Raw genomic sequence first — 27,564 nt, 5'->3', positions numbered from 1 at the left:
CTTCAAGATGGTAATGGCAGTGGTATCTCTGTAATTCTTTGACATTTTCCAGGGCATTCTACCTACTTTACTTGCCTAAAAGGCAAGGGATTGCATACAGCCACAAACCATTTCTTCCCATAGCACACTGTGTTTTGCCGAGACAGGTGTGTGTTGGTGGTAGAATGAGCCCTATTTCCTTAAAGGATTTCTATCCAAAACACTTACTGAAAACTCATGTTATGGAAAAAATGAATGTGATGAGGTGAATCTTCAGAAGCTCCTTCAGACTTTCCCCCACCCCCAAGACAATGAATGGTGTTGTTCCATTGCTACAGAATTATTTCTCTGACATGCTGAAGGGTTAAAATTCAAGTAAGAGTAAGGTACCTTGAATGGAAACCCACCAGAGGTTGCCACTATCTCCAATAAATTTGTTTCCTGTCCATGGATGGAATTTAGGCTAAAAAATTTTCACATTTCTTAAAAGCTCCAATATCTGCCTCCTTTCCCTCATGACTTCCCTGGTCTTGGTATTTCACTGTTTAAATGTTTTAGGTAGTTGCCAGGATTAAAATGCATACCCTTTGTTGGTGACTTGATGAAATATCACCAGACTAACATGCCTTTCAATTATACTACAGTATACTCTTCTGTATCATATCAAGAACATTGGGCAAGTCATTTAACTTCTCTGTGCCTCAGTTATCTCATCTGTAAAATGGGGATTAATTCTGTGAGCCCCATGTTTCCAGCCTGATTATCTTGTATTCATTCAATCATATTTATTGAACGCTTACTGTGTGCAGAGCACTGTACTAAGTAAGCCCTTGAAAAGTACAATACAGCAATAGAGACAATCCCTCCCCACAGTGGGCTCACGGTCTCTAACCCAGCTCTCTGTAGAGTACCTGGCACATAGTAAGCTCTAACAGATACCATTAAAAAAACAAAGAACTACAAAAGTTCTGCCACAGTATGTATGAGGCATTTGGTTAGGCTGTTGTTAAGGAATTAAAGAATGTTCTTCTGTAAACAAAAGCCTGTTTGGATAATGATAATTGTGGTATTGTGGTAATTGTTAAGCACTTATTATGTGTCAAGCACTTTACTAAACACTGGGACAGATACAAGGTAATCAGGTCCTACATGGGGCTCACAGTCTAAGTAGGAAGGAGAACAGGGATTGAAGCCTCATTTTTGCAGATGAAGGAACTGAGGCACAGAGAAATTAAGTGACTTGCCTATTGCATGGCTATAGACAAGTGACAGAGCTATTAGAACCCAGGTTCTCTGACTCCCAGGCTGCTGCTGTTTCTACTATAATGTTGGTACTTTTTAAGCACTTACTTTGTGCAGAGCACTGTTCTAAGCACTGGGGTAGATACAGGGTACTCAGGTTGTCCCACGTGAGGCTTACAGTTAATCCCCATTTTACAGATGAGGTAACTGAGGCACAGAGAAGTTAAGTGACAGTTACACAGCTGACAAGTGGCAGAGCCAGGAGTCAAACCCATGACCCTTGACTCCGAAGCCCAGGCTCTTTCCACTGAGCCACGCTGCTTCCTGGACATACTACTTTTCTCTGGACACCTTGCAGGGTAAAATTGGAAGAAATGACTTGTTCATACTCTTGTGGTGTCAGATGTGGTGAGTATTACAATGTTAGTTTACCTTAATATGGGGTTTTGAAAGAACACAGGCTCCATTTTATAGGGAATTGAATATAGTGTATTTTTGAAAGGACTTGGGGCCATTTTATAAGGTTTATGATTGCTTCTTAAGCCAACAGCAAAAGGTTTACATACATTCAGTGACTTCTTATATCTGATTCCCTCAAGGAAGAGAGACACAGTAAAATAAAATGCTTTCGTGAGACTATTTTAGGGATTTAAGAGTAATCGTGCCCATCATTGTTACTTCACTTTGCATAGTAAACAGATTCACGAAGATTTGGGCAAATTAAGCTTATTTAGAAGGAAAAAATGTAGCAATGTCTAATACATGGAACTGTAGTTTAAAAACAGATCAGACTGTACTATTCATCCACAATATTAATAGCACCTTTAAGATTATAATGCCTCAAAAACATTTCACTCTCGGTTGAGTGCATTACTTCTACACTACTAAAATTTCACTAAATGGGTCACAGATATAAACATTAGCTAAGAACAAAGCCCTTAAGCCAAAACAAGTTGGGCTTAAAGGACTTGTGTGTGGATTAGAAAAATGTGTCTTTGCTTTTAATTTTTGATGTTAATTATTACCCAGAGCACACCGACTGAACTGCACAGTCTTTTACAATAGTACAGGAGCTTGAGGACCACTTTGAACCATCATTTGGAAAGGAGGAAGAGGGAATTCTGAAGCAGGGAACAATTGTCCCCTCATGATCATGTCTTCTATCTTGCACTCAGCTGAATCCCTGGGTACCCCTGTTTAAGAATGGGAGCACATGGCAGCAGCCCCCTTCCAAAAACAGTGGAAAAGAGACAAGGGAGTCCATGCTGTTTACATGTGAAATTCTCCATGTGTAGCCGCCAATCACTTAGGTTGACCCTTTACAGAGCATCAGTGCTGTGAGGATTTCAGTTTGATAAAGATGCTTAGGAATGTAAACGTCTGCCTGCAGTTTAAATAAAATGTCCATTCTAAAATGAAAGATGCAAGACCTGCTCACAGATACATTTTAAAATAGTTATTGTTAAACAGCAGCACCAACATCAGATTTTTATCTCAAGAATTTCTTGATGATACAATTTTGCTTGGAGGGTTCCAAGGAGGAGGTGTCTTATTTTCAGGAAGAACTTGAAACTTCCTTTGTTTTTTTTCAGTACTTTCTTTCCTTTCCTGGAAACAAGAATATAAGGTTGTCACTATGCAGTAATTGTGGAGTTGTAAAAACCCAAATTTAACTTTAAAGGTTTACAAAGCCTGGTAAAATTATGATACATCCTAGTGTGAGGAACTTCTTACCAATCACAGCCCATTAAAGACACACCCCAGCCTGAAAACCACCATGCCCACTACATTTTGTTTTTTAACGTAAGGTAATTAGATGTTTTTCTTTCAAATCAAGTTGGTCAGCTCTTGGAAACAGTGCTCTAAAATCTCTTCTCAATGGGCTTCGCTGAGAACTATTGAAAAACAAAGGGTGGTGGCCACCGCAGCAGGGCTGGTGTCTGGAGAGCCACCTCGGGGAGCTTGGGGTATGGAGCAGGAAGACTCCTTTGATCTCCTCTGCCTCGCTGTACCTCCCCAGCTCCCAACCTCAAGATCTCTTTCCCATCCTCAAGCTTCTGGAGGAATGACAGGGTAGATGTTGACTGGTTATAAATTCCTGACATAATACAGAAGTTTCTCATAACCAACGATCCAACCCCCACTCTTTAGAAGGTACCTTCTTACCTTCACCCTTCCTAAACCCCCAACTCCTAAACTTCTACCTGCACTCTCCCTTCCAATCAAGCAAACATTTTATCATTCCTCATAATAATCCTACCTCCTATCCCTGGAACACTTCAACTTCTGTCTCCTGGATCCTTCTAATGTTTTTGGATTTTATTCCAAATCTCTCTTCCTCATTATCCTAGGAAATACTTGCTGTACTTGAACATTAAAATGCACCCATATTTAATTCATTTCTGTATATTTGTTATAGGATATTTAGGTATTTTATGTTATCCATGCCTTCTTTGTAATTTGGGTGTTAATGATATACTTTACTTGTCTTTGTCCATCTTAACATGTTTTCTAAAGACAGGGATTATGTATACCCTTACACTAACTGTGTTCTATATGTTGTTGTCCACACTCTTGATGCCATATTGGCACCACACTCTTAATTTTACTCTACCCAAAGGCTTAATAGCTGCTTGATTCTTTTTCCTCCTCTGTCTATTCTTGCATCACTGGAGAATGTAATTAATTTTGGCATAATTCAGTGATAGCATTCTGCACTGTGTTGTTGATGGCGAAACTTGGCTGACAATAGGTTTTTCCAGGTGTGAGTTGTTTCTTAATAACCTCAGTCTTCTTCACACCTATTGCTTAGCTTATTCTGAGAAACAGTTTCTAATTATCTGTGTGTCTTCTTGGGAATAATAATAATAGTAATAATATGGTTTTTGTTAAGCACTTAGTACATGCTAAGCACTGTACTAAGTCCTGGGGGAGATACAAGATAATTGGGTCCCATGTGGGGCTCACAGTCTAAGAGGGAGAATAGGTACTGAATCCTCAGATGAGGGAACTGAGGCACAAAGAAGTGACTTGTCCAAGGTCACCCAGCAGGTTCGTGGCAGTGACAGAATTAGAAGCTAGGCCCTCCCACTATGCCATGCTGCTTTCCACAGACATGTGCTTCCAGATTAGTTATGTTGGTATAGCTACTTGTAGAAGAGAGATTCAAGAATTTTAGAGGCTCAGCCTGTTGCAATGGCCAGGAGCGAGGACCCTACACCCCTCCAAATTTCCTAAATAAGATTTAAAGTGCTCTGAGCATTGACTAGAGGTCTTGACATTGTTCCCTCCACATGTCTTGAATATGAACTGCAGTAAAGATGATGCTCTTTCCACTAGGCCCCACTGCACGCAGTGTCAATAAACTGCTTTGAATTGTGAATCCTGGGGGATATAAACGAAACATCGCTACTCAGGTATGGGCTTCATCTTGGGGCATAAAGGCCATATTATTTCTTAACAAATATTCTAATTGTGATTTCTAAATTCACTCACTTTTGCAGCTGGTGCTGCGACTACTCTTTGCTTCAGCTATGGCGTGTTCACTTGGGCTTTCGCACGTGGCTCTTCCTGACAGCAAATTGGAGACAAGAACACTGCACTTTCACTAACTGTTATAATGCGAAATGCTCTGATATATACAAACAAAGCAGATGGAAAATAATCATATCCTCTACATGCTTGATGGACACATAAATGTTCTTTAAAAAAGTCAGTACACTAGAGCAGTTTAAATGGGGGACTATTGCCACCTTGTGATCATCTTTAGGAAAACACGAAGGTAGAAGCTAGTGGGGGATCTGATAAAAAAATCATATTTGCAAATAATGTATTAGAAATATTACTTTGGATTTTAGAGACACATATTTACCAGCCATCTTTCATATTCATCTAATGCCTGTCTGTCTTTATCTTCTTTTGCAGCCTTCTCTATTTCTTGCTTTCTCTTTTCATTTATTTTCTCTTTCGCCTTCTGCTTGAAAAGAATTTCCTTTTTTTCATTCCTGAATAATATAAAATCAAATTAATATGGTATGAGTATAATAAATATAAACAAATACATTTAAAAAACTCCAGTAATTCCTAAAAGTTTCTTTGATTAAGCTCCTTGATTAGATTTTAAACTCCTTAGAAGGCCGGGAACATGTGTTTTGTATTGATTATACTTTCCCAAGTGCTTAGTACAGTGTTTTTTAATAAATAGGTGACTAATGTAAACGGCTGAGTAGGAAAGTTGCTTTCGATTTTTGCAGCACACTTGGAGAAACTGAGATGATAAATCTCACACAACAACCAAAACCTTTCAATCTTCAAGTTTTTAAAAATTAATAAAATGTGCAATGAGCTTATTGGTAAAGCTAATTTTTAAAGTGCAGAGTTAATCTCATTTTGAGCTGTAGTACTAATAATTGTAATGATTATTTACTTATATACTTGACACTGGGGCAGACAGAAGATAACAAGGTTAGACAAAGTCCTTTTTCCAAATGGAGTTCAGTCTAAGCACTTAGCCTAACCCACCTTGTCTACTATCTCTCCCCACTCCAGTCCATAGTTCACTCTATTGCCTGGATCATTTTTCTACAAAAATGTTCAGTCTGTGCTTCCCCATTCCTAATGAACCTCCAGTGCTTGCCCATCCACTTTCACATCAAACAGAAACTCTTTACCAATGACTTTTCACCACTCAATCACATTGCCCCATACTACCTCACCTCGCCGCTCTCCTACTACAACTCAGTCTGTACATTTCGCTTCTATATTGCCAAAGTACTCACTTCTCTCATCTATCTCGTCACCGACCTCTCACCCATGGTCTGCTTCTGGCCTGGAACGCTCTCCCTCTTCATATCTGGCAGACAATTACTCTCCCCATCTTCAAAGCCTTATTGAAGGCACATCTCCTTCAAGAGGCCTTCCCTCACTACAATGCTCATTTCCTCTGTGTCATCCTTGTATTTGGATTTCCTCCCTTTATTCACCCCTCCCTCAGCCCCACGGCACTTAGGTACATATCCATAATTTATTTATGTATATTTCAATGTCTGTCTTCCCCTCAAGACTATAAACTCATTGTGGGCAGGGAATGTGTCTGCTAACTCCGTTGTACTCTCCCAAGTGCTTAGTACAATGCTTTTATATACAGTAAGTGTTCAATAAATATGATTGATAGATTGATTAAGCAGGAGGGAAAGGAGGAATTTAATCCCCATATTGCAGGTGACGAATCAGGGGCACAGAAAACTCAAGTGACGCTGCACAAGATCAAACAGCTGGCAAGTGGAAAAGCTGGAGTTAAATCCAGGTCTTCTGAGTCCCATGCCTGCATTCTTTCCAGTAGGCCATACTCATTCTAGAAGTAGTAGTAATAGCATTCATTATGTGCTTACTTTGTGCTGAGTCCTGTGCTTAAGCACTGGGAGAAAATACTTGGGTGACAGACATCATCCCTGGCCCTCCAGGAGCTCACAATATAAAGATATGGTGGGCAGACACAATAGGAAAGATGAACTAATGTAAAGAAATACAAAGTTTATACTAGGATGGGTAATATAAGCACCCTGTAGGGGACTCAGGGTGCTGTGACCTACTTCATGGAAAGTCTTAAGTGATTCATTCAATTGTACTTATTGGTCGCTTATTGTATGCAAAGCACTGTACTAAGTAAGCACTTTCAAGTGATCTTGGGAGTAAAGTTACAAGCAAGTTGTTTTACATTTCTGTGGCATTAAGGGAGAAAACTGCTAAAAAAAGATAAAGTGAAATATTTTACACCAAATAATTCAGACTTCCTTTGGAGTCACTTCAAACATGAGTACTTTCTAAAGATACAAAACAGTAAATATGAAAAGTGATCTTCAGTTGCCTATATTAGTGCATTCATTTAATTTATCTCAAGTGGTGAGAGGATAGACTAGAAAAATTGTATCTGATCTTTTCTAGAAATATAGGCATGCTAAAATCAGTCAGTCCAGTTCTTAAAATTTCTAGTGGCTAAATAATTTTTGGACTTTAGTATGAACCAACAATTTGTGCCATTGTAGGCAATATAATTATCAGATTTTTTAAATGTAAACTAAAGAATTGGAAGGACCAAAACAGAGCCCTACCTGGAACAGGGACTGCATCCAACTTGATTATCTTAAATCTACCTCAGCACTTAGTACAGTGTCTATCACATAGTAAGTACTTAAATACCATTTAAAAAAATTATTTGAGGAATTTAAGTCTTGGTTCCTGGATAAGACAAAACAATACACAAGCTTCCCTTCTTATGCCCATTTGATGATTTACCATTTTTCAACAGCAATAATGTTGACTTTCTTCTTTTCAGCATCAATTTCCTCATCTTTCTTTTTCTTTTCTCTCTCAAGTTGCTTTTCCTTTTTACTCTTCTCTTTTAGGTACTCCATCTTTTGCTCTTTCCATTTTTCAAAAGCCTAAACAAAATACAATATTTTAAATTACCATTTCATAGACTTTTAAAAAACTTGCCTCTCATCTATTTTTGTGCTTATCTAAGATTTTCAGAATTCATTATAAAGGTCAATGATATAAAAAAGAGAATACTTCCTCCTTAAATCACAAATTTAGATTAAAATCCTATTAAAAAAAGGTCTCATGAAATTAAACTGAAATTTTTCATTGCCTTTTGGGCTTCTCCTTTCTTCTCAGCAGTCTCCTCCGCTGATCGTTTCATTTTTGCTTCCTCAAGCTTCTTCATTTTAGCTATTTTCTTTGCTTCCCTTTCCTTCATTGCTTTCCAGGCTTTAAAGGAGGCTAGAGCTTCTTCTTTCTTGGAAGCTCCTTTCTGTTTGGCAAAAGTAAATGAAGATACAGGAAATAACTATGGCTAAGTGATGCAATGTTCAGGAATTTTAGATGGTGGAGATTGATTTGGAATAGTCTTGACAGGTCAATTAGTTATGAAACAATCAAAATATAAGTTCCTTGTGGGCAGGGAATGTCTTTTTTATTGTTACATTGTACTCTCCCAAGTGCTTAATACAGTACTATGCACATAGTAAGCTCTCAATAAATATGACTGAATATATTTAATTCCCAAGATCTGGTTTTTAAAAATCTCTTTTCTTTCTAGCAATCCCAAAATCATCACTGCCAATATGCTTGGTCCTAGAAGCAGGAAAATCTGGCATCTTTTGAAAGTGTATTAAGCTTTTCTGGAAAATTTGACATGTTAAAGTTGTGGCTGGTTTTAGTGAGGGAGTTGGTAAAAAAAATATTTATGAATGAGTCCAGTGCACAGTGCCTAAAATAATAACTAGTAGTAAGCAGCAAACTTTCTAGCATACCTGCTCATTCTTAATTCTTAACTCTTCAGCTTCATTTCTTTTAATTTTTTGAAGTTCTTGTAAGAAAGTATTTTTCTTTTTCAGCCATTCCTGTAAGAGGAAGAAAAGGAGCTCACTGTAATTTAAAGAGTCCAGATATTTGATTTAGTTGAAGATTATTATTGGCACTTTAACATAACAAAACCTATCTAAAAATACTACAGAAAATTGTGTACTGCTACAATTCAGTCCATTCTGTTGTATTGTACTCTTCCAAGCTAGACACAAAGTGAATGCTCAGTAGATACCATTGATAGGTTTTAATGGTATAAGTCTAGAAAATACTCTTTGAGTGAGTTCTCATAGATCTCATTGTTGAAAACTGCAGTTAGTAGGCAACTAATTAGAGCAATAGGAAACAGGAGTTAGGTTTCCATTCCAATGAGACACCCAGGAACATTGTTTTGTAATGCTAGGTGGAACTAATTTTGTGGGAGACTAGTATTTTGGCAATGTTGTACAGGAAAATATTAGCCTAGGCTGCAAACTCATTATGGGCAGGGAGCATGTCTACCAATTATTTTACATTGTACTCTCCCAAGTGCTTAGTACAGTGCTCTGCACACAGTAAGCGCTCAATAAATACGATTGAATGAATGAAAAAGTGCTCAATAAATGCGATTGATAGGAAAACTAGCTTTGTGAATTCGTAACACTATTCAAAACTGATCAAATAGGAAACAAGTGTTAGGTGTCTTAAATTGTGAAAGTTGAGAGTGAAATTGATCCTGCAAACTGGAAAAGTTATCCAATTAAGTACTTGAGTAAAAGCAAAGTCGTGATGAGTGAGGGGTTTCTTATAATTGAAAAAAGTGTCCAGAGTTTAAAAACTTAGCACTTTGGCCCTGGTCACATCACTTTGCCCAGATTTGGGGCAAGGACAGGTTCTACTGTTTATCTTATATCCCTTTACTCCATTGGAAGTAAGCATTGCATTTGTAAAGCCAGGACAACTAACACCTTGTTCCAAGATCCAGCCTTTCCTAGTTATTTAGAGGTCCGAATGAAGCCAAAATCAAATGTATACTCGCAGAGAGGCAGTATTAACTCAATTAAAATGTCTGTATTGGAAGAAATATTATCAAAGACACTGATTACTCATCCGTAATTGGTTCTATGGATATTGACTGGTGAAAACGAAATTATGGGAGCCTTTCTTCCTAAGCAGAATCATAGTTGTAGGTTCTTAGCAATAGTAGCAACCGCCATCTAGTGGCTTGCGATAAATTATACATAGCCGAAAGACCAAAAATTAGACCCACTTCCGTGAGTGAATAAATGAGAAAAGAGACAAATGAGCAGAGTTTGATTAAAATTTGTATGGAAAAGTTCATAAGTAGCGAAAATTTTGAGTGGATAATGAGGGATTCCTTGTATATATTACAAAAATCACTAACTTGCCATCTTTTTTTTATTCAGATAATTGACATGACTACTAAATGCAGCCAAAAAAGTACCCATTTAAATTAATGGTTTCTGTAAGCATAAAACTACTTAAGTATCTTTCCCCAATAACTTTTACGTCTGTCTCCCCCATTAGAATGTACACTCCTAGTAGACAGGAAACATTCCAAGAGCTTAGTATAGTGCTTTGCACATAATAAGCACTCAATAAATACTACTGAATGAATGAATGAAACGTGTGTTATGCTTCTGTTGTACTTTTCCAAGTGCTTAGTATAGTGTATCTATCCAGGGAGTGTTCAGTAAACACTCTTACAACTACTAGTATCAATCAATGGTTTGTGTTGAATGCTTACTATGTGCAGAGCACTGTAGTGAGCACTGAGGAGAGTAAAATACACCAGAGTTGGTAGACACACTCCCTGCCCACAAGAGTTTACAGTCTGGAGAGGGTGACAAGCATTAAAATCAATTATGGCTATGTACTACGTGTACCTATTACTACTATTACTGTTATGATAAGCAGGGCATTTTGATGCTAGCTGGTTGGGTTTTTTTTACCTGATAAACTGCTGCCCTAAGAGAATCTGCTTTGTCAATCTCCATGGTTTGGTTCTGTGAGGGCTTCTTGTCTAAGACCTTTAATGCCCCTAGGTACTGAGAAGATGCTGCTAGAGATGGAGTTTTTTTCTTAGCATGAGATTGTCTTATATATTCAGATGTCAATGATCTAAAGAAATAAAAAGATCATGCTACATTACAATTCAAGTCCACTAAATGGCACTATTCTAGTACTTACAGCTATCACAACTAAAGCTCCTTTACAATGAAAACTGCATTTATTATTTAAAAATTAACTGGATGATGTGGCTGAATTAACCGAAAATTGCTTTTGCCGTACTTTACAAGTATTTTTTAAGGGCTGTTGTTCTGTGACTCAAGAGTCTCACTAGCCCCTCCAAGGCTCTATGAATGTGGTAAGATCCTGCCCCTGGATCCAGGAAGAGGTAAGTGGCTTTCTTTGTTCCATCTGAAGTAGCTGGGCATCTATGTCAAGTGGAAAATCACTACCTAGTGGGTGTTTCACTCCCTGAATTTATACATCTTTAAATCACAATGGAGATGATGAGTGGCCATGAACGTGGACAGTGGAGACTTTGTTGCCAGGTATATTGCTAAAGTCTGTGTCTGCAACATATCCAAAGGAGCTATGCATTTTGGGTGCAGGAAGGCATCACAAAATGGAGGGGGGAAAGTATAACCTCTTTTCACTCCTACTCCTAGTTTCATGCAAGTGCCTTTTTTTTAAATGGTATTTGTTAAGTGCTGAGTGTGTGCCAGCCACTGTACTAAACATTGAGGTAGATACAAGCTAGTCAGATTGGACGCAGTCCATATCCCACATGGAGCTCACAGTCTCAATCCCCATTTAACAGATGAGGTAACTGAGTCACAGAGAAGTAAAGTTACTTGCCCAAGGTCACACAGTAGGCAAGAAGTGGAGGTAGGATTAGAACCCAGGTCCTTCTGACTCCCAGGTCCGTGTCTATCCACTAGGCAACTCTGCTTCTCACATAATTTAAGTCAAACCACTCTCTAATGAACAGAGGGTAGAACTGGATTCAAGGTTTAAATGAACTTGACAAAGGGGGAGTCAAAGAGCTCTGACTAACAAAAAACTAACAAGCAGTTTGTTCGTTTTGAACATAAACAGATCTTTAAAGTCTAAAAACAAGTTGACCAAAATTTTCAGGAGAGTAGCATGCTTTGAGGTTTAAATCATGCCACCAGAAAAGAGAAGATAGAGTCTGATGAGAACTTGGATATGAGATGTAAAGGAGGAAAGAGTCAAAAGGGAATTTCACTTGTTCCAGGAATATTTTCCTTGAACCCCTATGGTAATCGCTAAGAAAAGGCTCATGAGGAGAATACTTATTAGGTATCCTCAATACATATTTAGCATGAGGTCACTAGATTACATTTCTACACAACCATAATACTAATTACTCCAATTCAAACAAAGGATTTTTATTATTACCTGCTGGGCAGATGTTCCCCTCTTCGTTTAGTTTCAATGTTCTTCTGATTCTTATCTTCAGTTGTATTCTATTGAATTACGAAAAAAATTCAAACTTAAAAATCACTACAGTAAATTCTACAAATATAGCAGAGATGTATGGCAATTCTTATTGTGATTTTGGTTATCTCTATCTCAAGATACAGAAATATTTTTTGATTCAATGACTGAATTAGCCCACCCACCCTCTCTCTCATCCAATAACTTGTCTTTCCCCTCCACAAACTCCTCTCCCATTTTCTTTCCACTCACCTTACTCAGGGTTAAGATGAGAGGGAATACAGCAGAGAGGTGCTGTGATTCCAGAGTGGCCAATCTCCCTGAGGCAACAGGGACAGCTCGGAAGTATTTCTCATTGTTAGAAGCAGTGGTATTTGAACACTATCTTTTCCTCCCTTCTGAGTGCAGTGAAGCTGGGTCTTTCTGATCAACCCTGCCTGCAGATGACTTAGGTTTCCATCAGTCAACCTATTAACTGACTGGAGACTGTGCAGGAACAGGGAAGAGGGGCACTATTGCTTGTTTTCCAATAACAAGAAGCAGTTCCAATCCTTTGTTTGGTGTCTGAATACATCATACTCACCAGCTAAATAGCTATTTACATAACTGTTGTAATCCCACAGATTAGAAAGGGTCAACGTTAAATGCTATAGCCCATCAAGAAAAGACAGTGTCTTTTGGTATTTTGCTTTTATTTCAAACAACTGTTTTTTGATATTTTGTGCAAATGGATGATGATCAAACAAGCATATTCAGTGTGCAATTCTATTATGGTGGACTTTTAATTAGGAATTAATAAAAACTGCATCACTCATAACAAATCTTATTTTGCAGAGTTTCATCATATAAAATGCCCAGTGTTGAATAAAAAGCACACTACAGTGCTACAGTGCTGTAACACAGCTCTTACCACTGACACTATAACTTATTACTTGAAAAAGACAGGATGCTGCATCTAAGTCTCCTCTATTTTAGATGACATATTTATGCAGGTGTAAGGGCTTGTATAGGGTACAGACATCCAGCTCTTTGGACTGTAAGTGTCCTTGAATTTCTCTTTGTGCCTGAGGCCCTGGGGATGGCCCAAAGCTGAACCCAGATACAATCATGCTGGGCTGATTTCAAATCAAGATCTTTGGCCAGGCATTGGATTTCTGGCCCTTAGCTACTGTGGACTAAGAGAAAGTTCATATTTTATATGTCCAGTAGCCAGTTCCTTCCGAGTTAATGCTGGGCTGATTTCAAATCAAGATCTTTGGCCAGGCATTGGATTTCTGGCCCTTAGCTACTGTGGACTAAGAGAAAGTTCATATTTAATATGTCCAGTAGCCAGTTCCTTCCGAGTTAATAGCCAGTTAGTTACTTCTTCAGTATCCTAAGGATGTATATTAACTATTCCAAGTCAGTGGAGAACAATTAAATGCACCAAGTACCATTCAACGATCCTCTTAGAGACCTTAAAGAGTCAATGCATTTCCAAGCGTCTATTAAGAGACAATTGATAGCCTGAAAAGACCTAACAATGATTTGTGAGAATGCTCTCTGCCACTTGACAACCATTTTTTCTATCCTCTTTTAATAAAATGTAAGTTTATGCACCATTCATCACAAATCTTATTTTGCAGTCCTTCCTCATATAAAACTCCCACTGAATTGAATCAAAACCACACTACCAGGGCTTATATGCATTTATCCTCTCAGGTATCAGAAATGATTTAGTATCTCAATTTGCTATGAAACCATTATAGAAGGGCAGTGAGGAATGCAAAAAGTGGATAGATATATGGAAACAGCTTAAACTGGAAGTTGTAAATTAAAGTAAACTGACAAAAATACCTTAAGTGATTCATCTAAAGTAGTTGTTATTGTACTCTCTGTTGGAGCATCTTTTATGTCATTATCCATGATCTGATCTAATTTCTTCTCAGCTTCTTCTAGATCATGTTCAGAAGTTTCTTGAATTTGATTTAGTTTATCATATTCAGCAGTCATCATCAGTCCCATGACTGGGGGAGAGTTCCTGTCACTCTCTTCTAATTTCAAATAATTCCGGTTTTCATCCCATGCTATTTTGTATTAGAGAAACAGAACTCAATTGAAAGTCTCTTCAAAATGACATAATGGCCAAATTTACTTGTCTTTTCAAAAACAAAGATGTTTACAAAGCATGGGTTACAAAAATTGAAATGGAAATACGATACTGTTATTTTCTTGAAGAAAATAGAAAAAAACGAATATACTTTTGTAAAATCAAGACAGAGCCAGTTGGAGCTTTGTGTGTGGGGGTGTCTAGACTGGTGATGTTGTGAAGCTACAGTATCACCATGTTAGGACTTGGTTAGTCAGTCAATTGTATTTATTGAGCACTTACTGCGTGCAGAGCACTGTACTGAGCAGCTTGGAAGAGTACAATAATAATGATAATTATGGTATTTATTAAGTGCTTACTACGTGCTAGGCACTGTGTACTAAGCACTCGGGTAGAGACAAGTAAATGGGGTTGGACACAGTCTCTGGCCCACGTGGGACTCACAGTCTCAATCCGCCTTTGACATATGAGAGAAGTGAGGTCCAGAGAAGTGACTTGCCTAAGGTCACACGGCAGACAAGTGGAGGAGTTGGGATTAGAACCTATGACCTGACTCCCAGGCCCGTGCTCTGTCTACTATGCCATGCAGCTTCTCAACAATATAATGGACACATTTCCTGCCCCCAAAGAGCCTACACTCTAGAGGGGAACTTAGTGACATCTTGTACATTGCTGAGCAGATTGGGGCCAGCTGCCACCCCCACTGCCATTCCCACTTGAGGTAGGCTCCTGCTGGGATAAGGGGAGCCAGCGAGGTCTTCCACCACCACCTCTTCAGTCCCCAACACGACCACAGGCCCCAGGGTGACTCCAGCCTTGGCTAGGGTTCATTTCAGAAGGCAGTGCTGCCTCGGGTTTATGGGACGAGGCCTCGGCACAACTGTTCCTGAGGATCACTCAGGCCCAAGCTGACCTGCCCAGCGAGAACTGCTTCTCAGGCTGAAGTGGTTGGTGGGTGGTGCAATCTTTGGGGAGAAGCTGACCTTTACCTCTGAGGTATGCAAACCGAAGATACATTTCCCTTGTATACTCAGCTTTCTTTAGTATTCTGTACTCTACTCCTCTAGAATGTAAGCTGGCTGTGGGCAGGAAATGTGTCTGTTATATTGTACTCTCCCAAGCGCTTAGTACAGTGCTCTGAAGACAGCGCTCAAGAAATACAAACGATTGACTACCAAGTTTCTATTTGCCTTAAGTATCACCTTTGATGACAAGAGTTTAAAGTCCTATCAGGGTGCTGACTTCTAATTTTGAGGGATGGGACAACTTGGGGCAAGGTCAAAGGGAAACAAGGTTGGGATAAAATTGTGACACACTGGCTTGCAAGGGTTTAGAGGACAAACAGGGAAAACAGTTGGGAGATAGGAATACAGTGTGTTTCAAGGTGAAGCTCGGGCAGGCAGGGTGGGGTCCAAAATGCCTTGTCTGGGGGCAAAGGTGCCAGTTTCGGGTACGTCTCTTGCCTCTGGAGCAGCCTATGGGCTACCAAATGAGGCTAAACCCTTGGTTCTGGGGCTCAACCACGGCAAAAAGAGCCTGGTCCCAAATCTCGCACTGGTGGGTTAAGCCCCTGTCCAGCTTTGGAAGCAAACTGCAAGTGCAGCAGTCCCCTTGGGACTCCTCGCAAAACCCCCTTACAGCTGTAGGGTGAGGGGGGCTGGGTCTGATTCCCACATTGTCCAAAAAGTTGTGAGGGTAGAACTAATAACCTCGACTCACCAGTGCCAATTCCTTAGGAGCGAGGGCCCCCATAGCTCCCACTGCATCAGTGCCCCACTCCATAAGAGATAGTTACACTGTACACAGCCTAAAGTGTCAGCCAGCCATATTGCTATGAAAAAGGATGATGTCTATTTTTCTATTTTTTATGAATTATAAAATCAATTTTCCTGGGATCCTATTTATATGATTTTCGTAAATATATGCCTTTCAGTTTTTTTTTAATTCCAAAGATGGATATTAATAATTCAATGATGAAAAAATGCAAAATAGAAACTGCAACTATTTTCAGATACCTTTTACAGACGAGCCTTCTCCAGATAGGGGTGAAAATTTTCCAATATTTTCATCAGCGGATACTGAGTGATAAAGAGGTAATATTGGAGATGGGCTTTTTAACCATGGTCCCTTAAAAAAGATAATTCAGTTGTGAAGTTCAGTTACACAAGAAGTTACACAAGAAGTCATACCACATCATAACTGTATAAGAAAAATGCTTCTGAATTCCTTGGTAAAGAGGAGGATGAAAAACTACAAATCAGTAAATAGTATTTACCGAGCACCTGGTATATATGCAGAACACTCTACTAAGCACTTAGGAGAATATAATAGAGGTAAAAGACATAATACACCCTCAAAGAATTTACCTCAAAGAAAAATATTTTACTTTCCATAGCTTCCTTGAGGAAACCAGGGGAAGTTAACCAAAACTCATAATGCTATAAGTGTAAGCTGCAGTGAATCTCTAAGATATGAAGTCAAAATCAGACATGCCCTAGACATGTGAAAATCAGACATGTCTTAGAATATATTGTAGCACATGCCAATGTAGGTTCTCTTAAGGTGGAAACTTTGCCCTGAAATCCCCCTTGATATCGGAATATTGTATTGCACAGTGTTGCACATAATTTCATTGGGTAGGACAAATGTGATGTTATGAAGAAAAAAATGGAAGGCATGTGGGAGAACTTTACTTTTTAAAAAAAATTTAAGATCATCCACCAATTTTTGTTAAACTTTGGTCCTATTATTTTATATACCTATTTCTTCTAAAGTCCACCCTAGGACTTGGGGACAGGGATTGTATCTTCCCACTCTGCTCTATTACTTTCCCAAGTACAGTGCTTTGCACATAGTAAGAGCCCAATAACTATGACTGAATGAATGAATGAATGCTCTGCACAGGGTAGTTGCTCAATAAATACCATCAATTGATTAGACTCTAGTTTAATGAGAAATGTTGAACTTTTTTTTTATTCCCCAAGGCAAGCCAGACTTTTATGTCATGGATAATTTTATGTCATGGATAGTGAAAGCAACTATCAAATAATATTTTTTCAACTTAAAATGGTGATGTGATGCAAGAGTAAACAAAGAATGAGACTCAATTTTTCAAATGCAATAGTTACCTCAGGATTGGGACTTTCAGACAGCGCTCTATTCTCGGATTCTAATAATATGTCATTCAGCCTGGTTAGAGATGAGGGGGCAGAATGTGATGCTGGCTTCAGACTCAAATTAATTTTACTGTCCTCCCCTGGGACTTCTTTATCCTCCACATGGCTGCTCTTTCTTAAGATACTTCTTTGTCGAGGTGATGGCTTAAAATTGTCATCTACTGCAACTCCACTGATCCGTTCCACTGAAAAATAAAATCATTGTTAATTTCACCACCAAACTTTTAAATAATATTTCTTGAGTACTTTAGAAAAATAATACCTGGCATCTCCACCCTGTTTCTAATATAATACAAAACCTATGCTTCAGGAAACTGCTAAAATAGTCAAAATTTCAGTTCTTTCATTCTTTCCATCTTATCCCTTTACAGGTTTCAACTAGAATCTAAAATAGTAACAATAAATCACATTTCCAACTTATGCTTACATCCCATATTTTATACAGAAATTCATTTTAGGTACTTTGACATTTCTGAAGTTATAAAGAAGGAGGAATGGTAGTATGGGATTTTTATGAAATGTGCAAAGAGGGAAAAGACACATCCAGGACTGAAACCTCATTTAAACTTTTTGGAACTTCCAAAAAAACTTTCACACTACCCTAAATGGAACATTTTTTGCTTCCAAATGAGAATGCTGTGCACACACACAACATCAGTCTATGGTTCAAAGATAGCAAATGCTGCTTCACTGGCATCCAGATGGGCAGGTTCCCAATGCTGAACCAGGAAAAATGAACTTGACACAATGGCCCACGAGACTATTTTCTCAGAATAAGGAAGACAAATGCTGTATTGTGAAAAATAAAATAATAGCTAGACTTTTGAGGGGGAAGAGTGGAAGCGACAGGGCAAAGCTTGACCTTTGGGTCATATATGGACTTTCAACTGCTTTAGGAGTTCAGGGTCTGAAGATCCCACATGGATGATCTTGGAAGAACTCAGTTCTACTCGATCAACTGAAATCCTTGGGAAGGCCTGCCCTGCCCACCCTCCCTCCTCTGAACTGAAAGAAGCAGACCCTTCATGGTTGTCACAGGCTCTCAAGGTCTTCTTGGTTTGCCTCAGTTTCCTGCCTGAAATAAAACCTGTTCCACAGTTCAGGGGTTCTGACCAGGCAGCCCAATCAACAATCTGTGGCTGATATTTGACCACTGGGCAACTAGCTACCGTCAGCACAATGCTGGTGGATAGGTGTTGTGGGGGAAGGAAGGGTGGTGTCAACTGGAAGTTCATCATGGCATGGAAAAATCACAACTGTGTACTCAAATATTTAAAACAGAAGATTCACCAACACATTGTTTTCCTATTAAAATCTTAACGTCTGCTGTAATCTTGAGGTTAAAAATATTTTTCCAAATTCATTTCTATTGCAACTACAAAAAGTGGCTCCCTAATCTGCCACTTCATAAGTAAGAGCCCTCTGAATGTCTCACATGAGAGTTTTCATATATAATGGTAAGTGAAAATGCAAAAGTATAAAGGTGAGTAACCCCAGGTTAATTCAGTAGTGAATTAAACAAATTAGCATTTACACCTAATAAGTCACCATAAATTGTTAGTTCTTGTTAAAGATACATGAGAGGTTAAAAGCGAGGGATTGAGGCACTAGTGGCCAGGGGCCCCTACATTGCTCTTCATCCAAATACCATTTTGGTTGCTACTTGGATAATTTGGCTTCTTTTGCCTCACACCCAATCTGAAAACAGTCAAAGAAGCTCCTGGAACAGCTTGGCCAACTGCTGTTGAACACAGCTCCCATTATCATAAATAAGGCTGAGAAACATTTTTTATGGCATTTGTTAAGTGCTAACTATGTGCCAGACACTGAACTAAAAGCTGGGGTAGATACAAGGTAATCAGGTTGCACCCATTCCATGTCTTACATGGGGCTCACAGTCATAATTCCCATTTTACAGATGAGGTAACTGAGGCACAGAGAAGTTAAGTGACTTGCCCAAGGTCACATAGCAGACCAGTATGGTCAGGGGGTGTGAGGTCAAATCAAGTGTTTCCTATGGCATAAGCAGATATAAAGGTTATTTGTTAAGTCCTCCACTATTAAGGAATCCCTGTTCTTCCATTTAAGCAAGACTGTGCTGTGGGTGTAGTAGAATCTGGGTTTCCCAGGCCAGTTTGGGCTGCACCAGGGAATTCCACTGCTGCTCCTTGGTTCCAGGTTCAGGGAGCTGCTCACAAGGAAGGCCAGCCAGAGGGATGTGAGCTGACTCTGCCTCTTGCCAAATGTCATATGATATTGGCAAGTGGCTAATTGCAAGGCTGAAAGAGAGTACAGATTTAGGAGACAGGGGCTTGGTTTATTTGTAGGGTTGGGCAGGCCTCAGCCTCCTTGTCCTCATTTATTTCAAAAAAAAAAAAAGAATAGAGAAAAGGTAATATCCTCATGTGGGAAACACACGACAGTTAATCAGAACTCTTTAAATAAAAGATAAATACAATTTTACAACTATATTGCTATAACTAGAAACTAAACTAAACAAGTTTCTTTTTTTTTAATTTACCTGAGGATGTACTTTTGATTTGACGATTCCTTGGTTTGGGTTTGGGTTTCACTTTCATTTTCTTTTGTTCAGTTTCATCTTCTTTACTTTGGCATTCAAGTAAGGATTTAAGTTCACTCTTGTCCTGAGAGTCAGATGCTGCTACTTTATTTTTGATGGTGACGGTAGGAGCATTCTGGACCTTTTTGCCATGAGTTTTTTTACTTTTCAGGTAGGTCACTTTTGGGGACTTCTTTTTGTCATCATCAGATAAATGGAACTTATTAGTGACTTTTTTCTTAATTGACTTTTCATCCATTGAAGCCTCAGAAACATCTTTCAATGTGCCTGAAAATGAAAAAAAAAAAGAATTTCACAACTAGCAATAAATAAAATGTGACTTTTATATATGTTGGATTTGAAATTAAAGATTACCTTAAGGATATTAATTAAAAAAAACAAGAATTATTTCCATTGTCACTACTACAAAACTTTAGTGACTTTCAAATCGGAGTATAGCCAATGATATACTATTCTATCAATCAATGGTTTTTACTGAGCACTTACTGTGTGCAGAGGACTGCATTAATTGCTTGGGAGAGTACAATATAACATACTCCCTGCCCACAAGGAGTTTATTTTAGAAAGAGATGTTGGCATATAAAACTACAGTATACCTAAAAAGTATCAAATGATAATAGAGAATTTCGCTACCCTTGACATGCTTGCCTTTTTTATAATCTAGAAAGCAATTAAAGGTTTCAGCGATAACTGAAAGGAATCAATTATTATCTCAGTTGTACATTTGAACACAACCACATGCTGCCTCAAATGCTAAAAATATACTTAAATCAGATTTTTAAAAGAAATTTCTTGATTCAGTAAGACCACATGTAACTATGAATAAAACTAAAATTATCTATTCTATTATTAACAAAATTAAAACTGAGTATGAATCAATAGTCCCAGTAAAGACTTGCAAACTTTAGATAACTTACCATCTTCATCACTGGTAAAGTCATCGGAGTACTCGGTACTTGGCTGCCTGGATTTCCGGGCTGAAATGACTTCTTTTAGTTCCTCCTGAAATAAGGTCTTTCAAATAAGTTTTCTCTCAAAAATATTTAATACAAATCATTTATTCCTCGAACAGAAGCTCTTTGCCAGAAATCTTTGTGAGTCTTTACAAAGTTTGAATGAGAGTTGGGGTGGGGGAAATATGACTCTCCAGTTAATTTGCATCTGGCCCACAGACCCAATCACCCAAGTTCAAGCCTGCATCGGATGCGGCTAGCAGCCCGCACTGTGCCAAGACCCCAAGAACGGTAGCGTGTGGAGGTCATTTACTGCATCTGTGACTTGTTCAGAGACAGTCGGAAGTGGAAATGAGACGGAAGCTCATCCCTTCCTGGTTTATTATCTCCCTGTTCCTTACTCTCTCCCCAACAGTGTGGAGCATTGATTTTGCATCCTCATGTCTGCATGCCTTCACTCAATCCTCTCAGTCCCACCTTCACAACATCGCTAAAATCCACCCTTTCCTCTCCATCCAAACTGCTACCACGTTAAGGCAATCACTCATCCTACCCCGCCTGGATTACTGCATCAGCCTCCTTGCTGACCTCCCAGCCTCCTGTCTCTCCCCATTCCAGTCCCTTCACTTCACTCTGTTGCCTGGATCATTTTTGTTCTTGTCTGTCCGTCTCCCCCGATTAGACTGTAAGCCCGTCAAACGGCAGGGACTGTCTCGATCTGTTGCCAACTTGTTCATTCCAAGCGCTTAGTACAGTGCTCTGCACATAGTAAGCGCTCAATAAATGCTATTGAATGAATTTTTCTACATGTCAAACCCCTCCTCAAAAAACTCCATGGTTGCCCATCCATCTCCATATCAAACAAAACCTCCTCACCATTGGTTTTAAAGCACTCCATCATCTTTGCCCCTCTTACCTCACCTCGCTTCTCTCCTTCTGCAACCCAGCCCTCACACTTCACTCCTCTAGTGCTAACCTTCTCACTGCCTTGATCTTGCCTGTCTTGCCGCCGACACCTAGCCCATGTCCTGCCTCCAGCCTAGAATGCCCTCCCTCCTCAAATCTGACAATTACTCTCCCCTCTTCAGAGACATTAATAATAATGTTGGTATTTGTTAAGTGCTTACTATGTGCAGAGCACTGTTCTAAGCGCTGGGGTAGATATAGGGTAATCAGGTTGTCCCACGTGAGGCTCACAGTTAATCCCCATTTTACAGATGAGGTAACTGAGGCACAGAGAAGTTAAATGACATGCCCAAAGTCACACAGCTGACAGGTGGTGGAGCTGGGATGAGAACCCATTTTAAATGGTTAAATTTAAATTAAAATGATTTTCCCAAGGAAACAAAGCAAGCAAGTGGCAAGAGTTAGTGTTAGAACCCATAACCTATGACTCCCAAGCCCACGCTCTTTCCACTGAGCCACGCTGCTTCTCAGCTGTTTCTTGTGTTGTACTTTCCCAAGCGCTTAGTACAGTGCTCTGCACACAGTAAGTGCTCAATAATATGATTGAATGAATGAATGAATGCCTCCAAAATCCATAGGTGGCCCTTCTGGCAAAATAATCACCGACCCCTGATACAGAAACTACAACCGGTCTGCCGATAACTTCTGAAACTAAGCAAGAAGTTTTGCTTACCTGTTACAAACATGTACCTGATCAGTCCTGAAAATGTTCAGGCCGACTACAGTTAAGATAGGACGAAGTAGGGCAAAACAAAAAAAGGTACTACATTTCCACACAGGCCTATTACATATATCTTAAATTAACATAACCAATGCTAACTTTATAATGTTTACTAATCTGTGAGAAACAGCGAGTCCTAGTAGAAAGAGAAGAGGCCTGGGAGTCAGAGGTCCTGGGTTCCAACACTAGCTCTTGCCACTTGCTTGCTGTGTTTCCTTGGGAAAATCATTTAACTTCCCTCTGCCTTGTTTTCCTCATCTCTAAAATGGGGGGGGGGGGGGGGCGGGGGGACGGGGGAGAGAATACTGCTCTCTCTCCTATTTAGACCAGGTGCTTTGTATGGAACGGGGATGTCATCTGATCAGATTCTCTAGTATCTACCCCAGGTTGTAGTATAGAGTTTGACACATAATAAAAATGTAACAAATACCACAGCTGTTGTTAAATGACAACAAGTAATTCCTCTGTGGGAAATCAAGTACAATCCTTTTTGCATCTTTTTTATAAATCATTTGAAATACCTACCTGAAAGGCAGTTCTTTTGGTGACTTTTGAACTCTTGCTATAAGCTAAAGTTGTGCTGAAAACGTCGTTAGACATGATTTGGAAGCGTCTGGAAGACTGAATTTTCAAAGCACAATTAAACATGGTTAGAAGACTCATTCTTAAACATTGGGCATTTGATTCTGACATTTGGTAGTAGCATTCACATTAGTTAGTATGCACCCAAAACTCTGATGGCCATGGTGGAACACTTTAATTTAAAATACTTAGAATTATTAAGATATGAGGTGTGATGTGTATACCTATATCTTTTCTGACAGTGACTGCTACCACAGGTTGAGTTGTTTTTATCCTTTCGTTACTATCTGTGAAACGCAATTTGTTTTGTTAAAATTGGAATTAGGTTATATAGCAGCCAAAATAAAAAAAAAAATATGTCCTGGTCAAACACCCTTTTCCCTCATTTTCCCATTAAAGTAAAATGGGAATCCAACACATTATCTAGAATAATGAGAAAATAAAATGTTATCTAGTAAGGTTTGGGGGTAAGGTTACACTTAAATTAGCTGTGCAAACAAGGTGCCCAATTTTCAAAGGATATTATTTTAAATGGGTATGCGTGAAGGAAAATTTTAAAAAATCAAATTTTTACTTAACTCTTTCCCACCATTGGAGGCATTATCCTTTGTTCCTAAATCATTCATCTTTCACGTGATTCTAAAACTTAAAATATATGCATCTTGGGAGATGAGGGACGCCCAAATTTCTAAAAAAATGAACGGCCGACCCAACAAATATCCATTTAAAATATAATTTGGTGAATGAAAAAGCCGAAATGGGCTTTTCTCTCCTCGTGTGGAAATTCAGAAACAAGCAGCATAAAGAGGGCTGCATCCGGGTGGGGTGGAAAAAAACCCAAAAAGGATCATTGCCTCTGGACAGCGACCTCCTTTTGACCCTGGCCTTTGATTCATTTATTTATTCGATCACATTTATTCATTCAATCGTATTTATTGAGTGCTTACTATGTGCAGAACACTGCACTAAGCTCTTGGAATGTACAATTCGGCAACAGTTAGAGACAATCCCCGCCCAACATTCGATCGCCCGTTATTGGGCAGGGATGGTCTCTGTTGCCCTAATTGTACATTCCAAGCGCTTAGTACAGTGCTCTGCACATAGTAAGCGATTAACAAATGCCATCATTATTATTATTGCGCGCTGACTATGTGAAAGCACTCTTCTAAGCGCTGGGGAGGATACAAGGTGATCAGGTTATCCCACCTGGGGCTCACAGTCTTAATCCCCATTTTACAGATGGAGCAACTGAGGCCCAGAGAAGTGAAGTGCCTTGCCCCAAGTCACCCATTTGACAAGTGGCTGAGGCTGGATTTGAACCCAGGACCGCCGACTCCCAAGCCCGGGCTCCTTCCACTGAGCCACGCTGCTTCTCAATAAATTCTCAATAAATACGATTGAATGAATGCATTTGATCGTACTGAGCACTGATATGTGCAGGGCACTGTGCTAAGCGCTCGGGCACCCTGTTTAAGGGATGCGCATGTCTAGAGCATCCAAGAGGCCTTCCCAGACTGAGCGTCCCTCACTTCCCTCTGCTCCCCCTCCACCCTCTGCTCCTCCTCCTCCCCTCAGCACTGTGCTCATTTGTCTATATTATTTATTACCCTATTTTATTAATGAGGTGTACATCCGTTTGATTCTATTGATTGTGATAATGCTGTCTTGTTTTTCTTTCCTTCTATTTGGCTCTGCCGTCTGTCTCCCCCGATTAGACAGCGGGAGCTCGCCATTGGGCAGGGATGGTCTCTCTCTGTCGCCCACCTGTCCATTCCAAGCGCTTAGTCCAGTGCTCTGCACATAGTAAGCGCTCAATAAATACTATTGAATGAATGAATTATGCCCCACCCCGGGGGGCACTGTCCGCTTGGAGGGAGGGGGAAAGGGGGGTCGATTTGCTCTGCGGAGTTGGAGCCAGCTGCACAGCAAGGGTCATTTATTCATTCATTTAATAGTATTTACTGAGCGCTTACTATGTGCAGAGCACTGTACTAAGCGCTTGGAATGGACAATTTGGCAACAGATAGAGACAGTCCCTGCCCACTGACGGGCTCGCAGTCTGTGAGCCTCATGTGGGACAACCTGATTACCCTCTATCTACCCCAGCGCTTAGAACAGTGCTTTGCACATAGAAAGCGCTTAACAAATACCACAATTTATCTCAAGAGCAGTAAATAGAAGCAAGGGGATGGACACCTCATTAGCAAAATAGCAATAGTTCCTAGAGAAGCAGCGTGGCTCAGTGGAAAGAGCCCGGGCTTGGGAGTCAGAGGTCATGGGTTTGAATCCCGGCTCTGCCACTTGTCAGCTGTGTGACTGTGGGCAAGTCACTTAACTTCTCTGTGCCTCAGCTACCTCATCTGTAAAATGGGGATTAATAATAATAATAATAATGGTATTTGTTAAGCGCTTACTATGTGCCAAGCACTGTTCTAAGCGCTGGGGGAGATACAGGGTAATCAGGTTGTCCCACGTGAGGCTCACAGTTAATCCCCATTTTACAGATGAGGTCACTGAGGCACAGAGAAGTGAAGTGACTTGCCCACAGTCACACATCTGGCAAGCGGCAGTGCTGGGATTCGAACCCATGACCTCTGACTCCCAAGCCCGGCCTCTTTCCGCTGAGCCAGGGAGCCTCATGCGGGACAACCTAATTACCCTGTATTCCCCAGTGCTCTGCACATAGTAAGCGCTTAATAAATGCCAACATTATTATTAAAATAAATAGGGTCATAAACAGGTAAATAAATAAATAAATAAATAAGTAAATAATTAAAATAAATAGGGTCATAAACATAGCTCCCGCCTAGTCTGTCCGCGAGGGGGCAGCAGCTGCAGGAGCTGCAGGAGCTGCAGGAGCTGCAGGAGCTGCAGGAGCTGCAGGAGCTGCAGGAGCTGCAGGAGCTGCAGGAGCTGCAGGAGCTGCAGGAGCTGCAGGAGCTGCAGCGGCCCGTCCCTCCCGCCCCCCGCCGGAGCGTCTAGCTAATAACGGGATCCCGGGAGGTCGGGGTACCCACCCAGCGGGACCCGGACCTTCCCGATCCTGCCTCGGCGTCCGGCTGAGCGCCTCTGTCCGGCCGCGGCCCCGCCGGACCCGTCGCTGGGGAGACGGCCTCGGGCGGCCGTGACGTCACAATCCCTCCCCGTCGCCTAGGAGACAGCAGCCCTGCCCCCCTCCCTGACGTCATCGGGGGGGAGGGGGCGGAGTTTGGAGGGAAGAGGGGCCGCGTGGCGCAGTGGAAAGAGCCCGGGCTGGGGAGGCAAGGGTCACGGGTTCGAATCCCGCCTCTGCCTCATGTCAGCTGGGTGACGGTGGGCAAGTTTCGGAGCCTCAGTGACCTCATCTGGGCAAGTCACTTCCCTTCTCGGAGCCTCAGTGACCTCACCTGGAAAATGGGGATCAAGACTCTGAGTCCCGTGTGGGACAACCTGATTTGTCCCCCAGCGCTTACAACAGTGCTTTGCACATAGTAAGCGCTCAACAAATGCCATCATTATTAGTAGCGTGGCTCAGTGGAAAGAACGTGGGCTTCAGAGTCAGAGGTCATGGGTTCGACTCCCGGCTCTGCCCCTTGTCAGCTGTGTGACTGTGGGCAAGTCACTTCACTTCTCTGTGCCTCAGTTACCTCATCTGTAAAATGGGGATTAACTGTGAGCCTCATGTGGGACAACCTGATTACCCTGTATCTCCCCCAGCGCTTAGCACAGTGCTCTGCACATAGTAAGCGCTTAATAAATGCCAACATTATTATTATTATTATGTGCGACAACCTGATTCCCCTGTATCTACCCCAGCGCTTAGAACAGTGCTTTGCACATAGTAAGCGCTTAACAAAATGCCATTGTTATTCTTATGTGGGACAACCTGATTACCCTACTATAATAATAATGTTGGCATTTGTGAAGCGCTTACTATGTGCAGAACACTGTTCTAGGCGCTGGGGTAGAGACAGGGTCATCAGGTTGTCCTGTATCTGTATCTGATGACCCTGTCTCTATCCCAGCACTTGGAACAGTGCTCTGCACATAGTAAGCGCTTCACAAATGCCACCATTATAAATTATGTGGGACAACCTGATTGCCCTGTAATTATAATGATGTTGGTATTTGTGAAGCGCTTACTATGTGCAGAGCACTGTTCTAGGCGCTGGGGTAGAGACAGGGGAATCAGGTTGTCCTGTATCTGCATCTGATTACCCTGTCTCTACCCAGCGCTTAGAATAGTTCTCTGCACATAGTAAGCGCTTAACAAATGTCATCATTATTATGTGGGATAACTTGTTTGCCCTGTATCTACCCCACTGCTTAGAACAGTGCATTGCACATAGTAAGCGCTTAACAAAATGCCATCGTTATTATTAGGTGGGACAACCTGATTACCCCGCTATAATAATCATGTTGGCATTTGTTAAGCGCTTACTATGTGCAGAACACTATTCTAG

General features: G+C 40.5%; 1 protein-coding gene across 3 annotated transcripts; it reads right to left on the bottom strand.

Moving 5' to 3' along the window:
- Positions 1 to 2,655: 2,655 nt before the first annotated feature.
- Positions 2,656 to 26,236, bottom strand: MAP9 (microtubule associated protein 9). 3 transcript variants are annotated; one of them, XM_007673064.2, is made up of 15 exons: positions 26,140 to 26,235; positions 23,066 to 23,161; positions 20,818 to 20,902; positions 19,841 to 20,167; positions 17,272 to 17,504; positions 16,159 to 16,270; positions 13,891 to 14,120; positions 12,016 to 12,083; positions 10,539 to 10,707; positions 8,535 to 8,624; positions 7,871 to 8,032; positions 7,516 to 7,661; positions 5,093 to 5,225; positions 4,717 to 4,791; positions 2,656 to 2,829 (listed from the first exon to the last, which is right to left on the bottom strand). In XM_007673064.2, the coding sequence occupies exons 2-14, from the start codon at positions 23,138 to 23,140 to the stop codon at positions 4,753 to 4,755; spliced, it is 1,869 nt and encodes a 622-aa protein (XP_007671254.2). In that variant the 5' UTR covers positions 23,141 to 23,161; positions 26,140 to 26,235; the 3' UTR covers positions 2,656 to 2,829; positions 4,717 to 4,752. The 3 variants fall into 3 exon arrangements, with proteins under 3 accessions (XP_007671254.2, XP_007671252.2, XP_007671253.2); XM_007673062.3 differs by lacking the exon at positions 4,717 to 4,791 and having other exon boundaries at positions 26,140 to 26,236; XM_007673063.3 differs by lacking the exons at positions 4,717 to 4,791; positions 26,140 to 26,235 and adding an exon at positions 23,702 to 23,720.
- Positions 26,237 to 27,564: the final 1,328 nt, after the last annotated feature.

The sequence above is a fragment of the Ornithorhynchus anatinus genome, chromosome 12 (genome assembly GCF_004115215.2).
Source record: "Ornithorhynchus anatinus isolate Pmale09 chromosome 12, mOrnAna1.pri.v4, whole genome shotgun sequence".
NCBI classification, from domain to species: domain Eukaryota; kingdom Metazoa; phylum Chordata; class Mammalia; order Monotremata; family Ornithorhynchidae; genus Ornithorhynchus; species Ornithorhynchus anatinus.
Note: the sequence above shows the minus strand (reverse complement) of the source record. Positions and strands in the feature narration are given on the sequence as shown.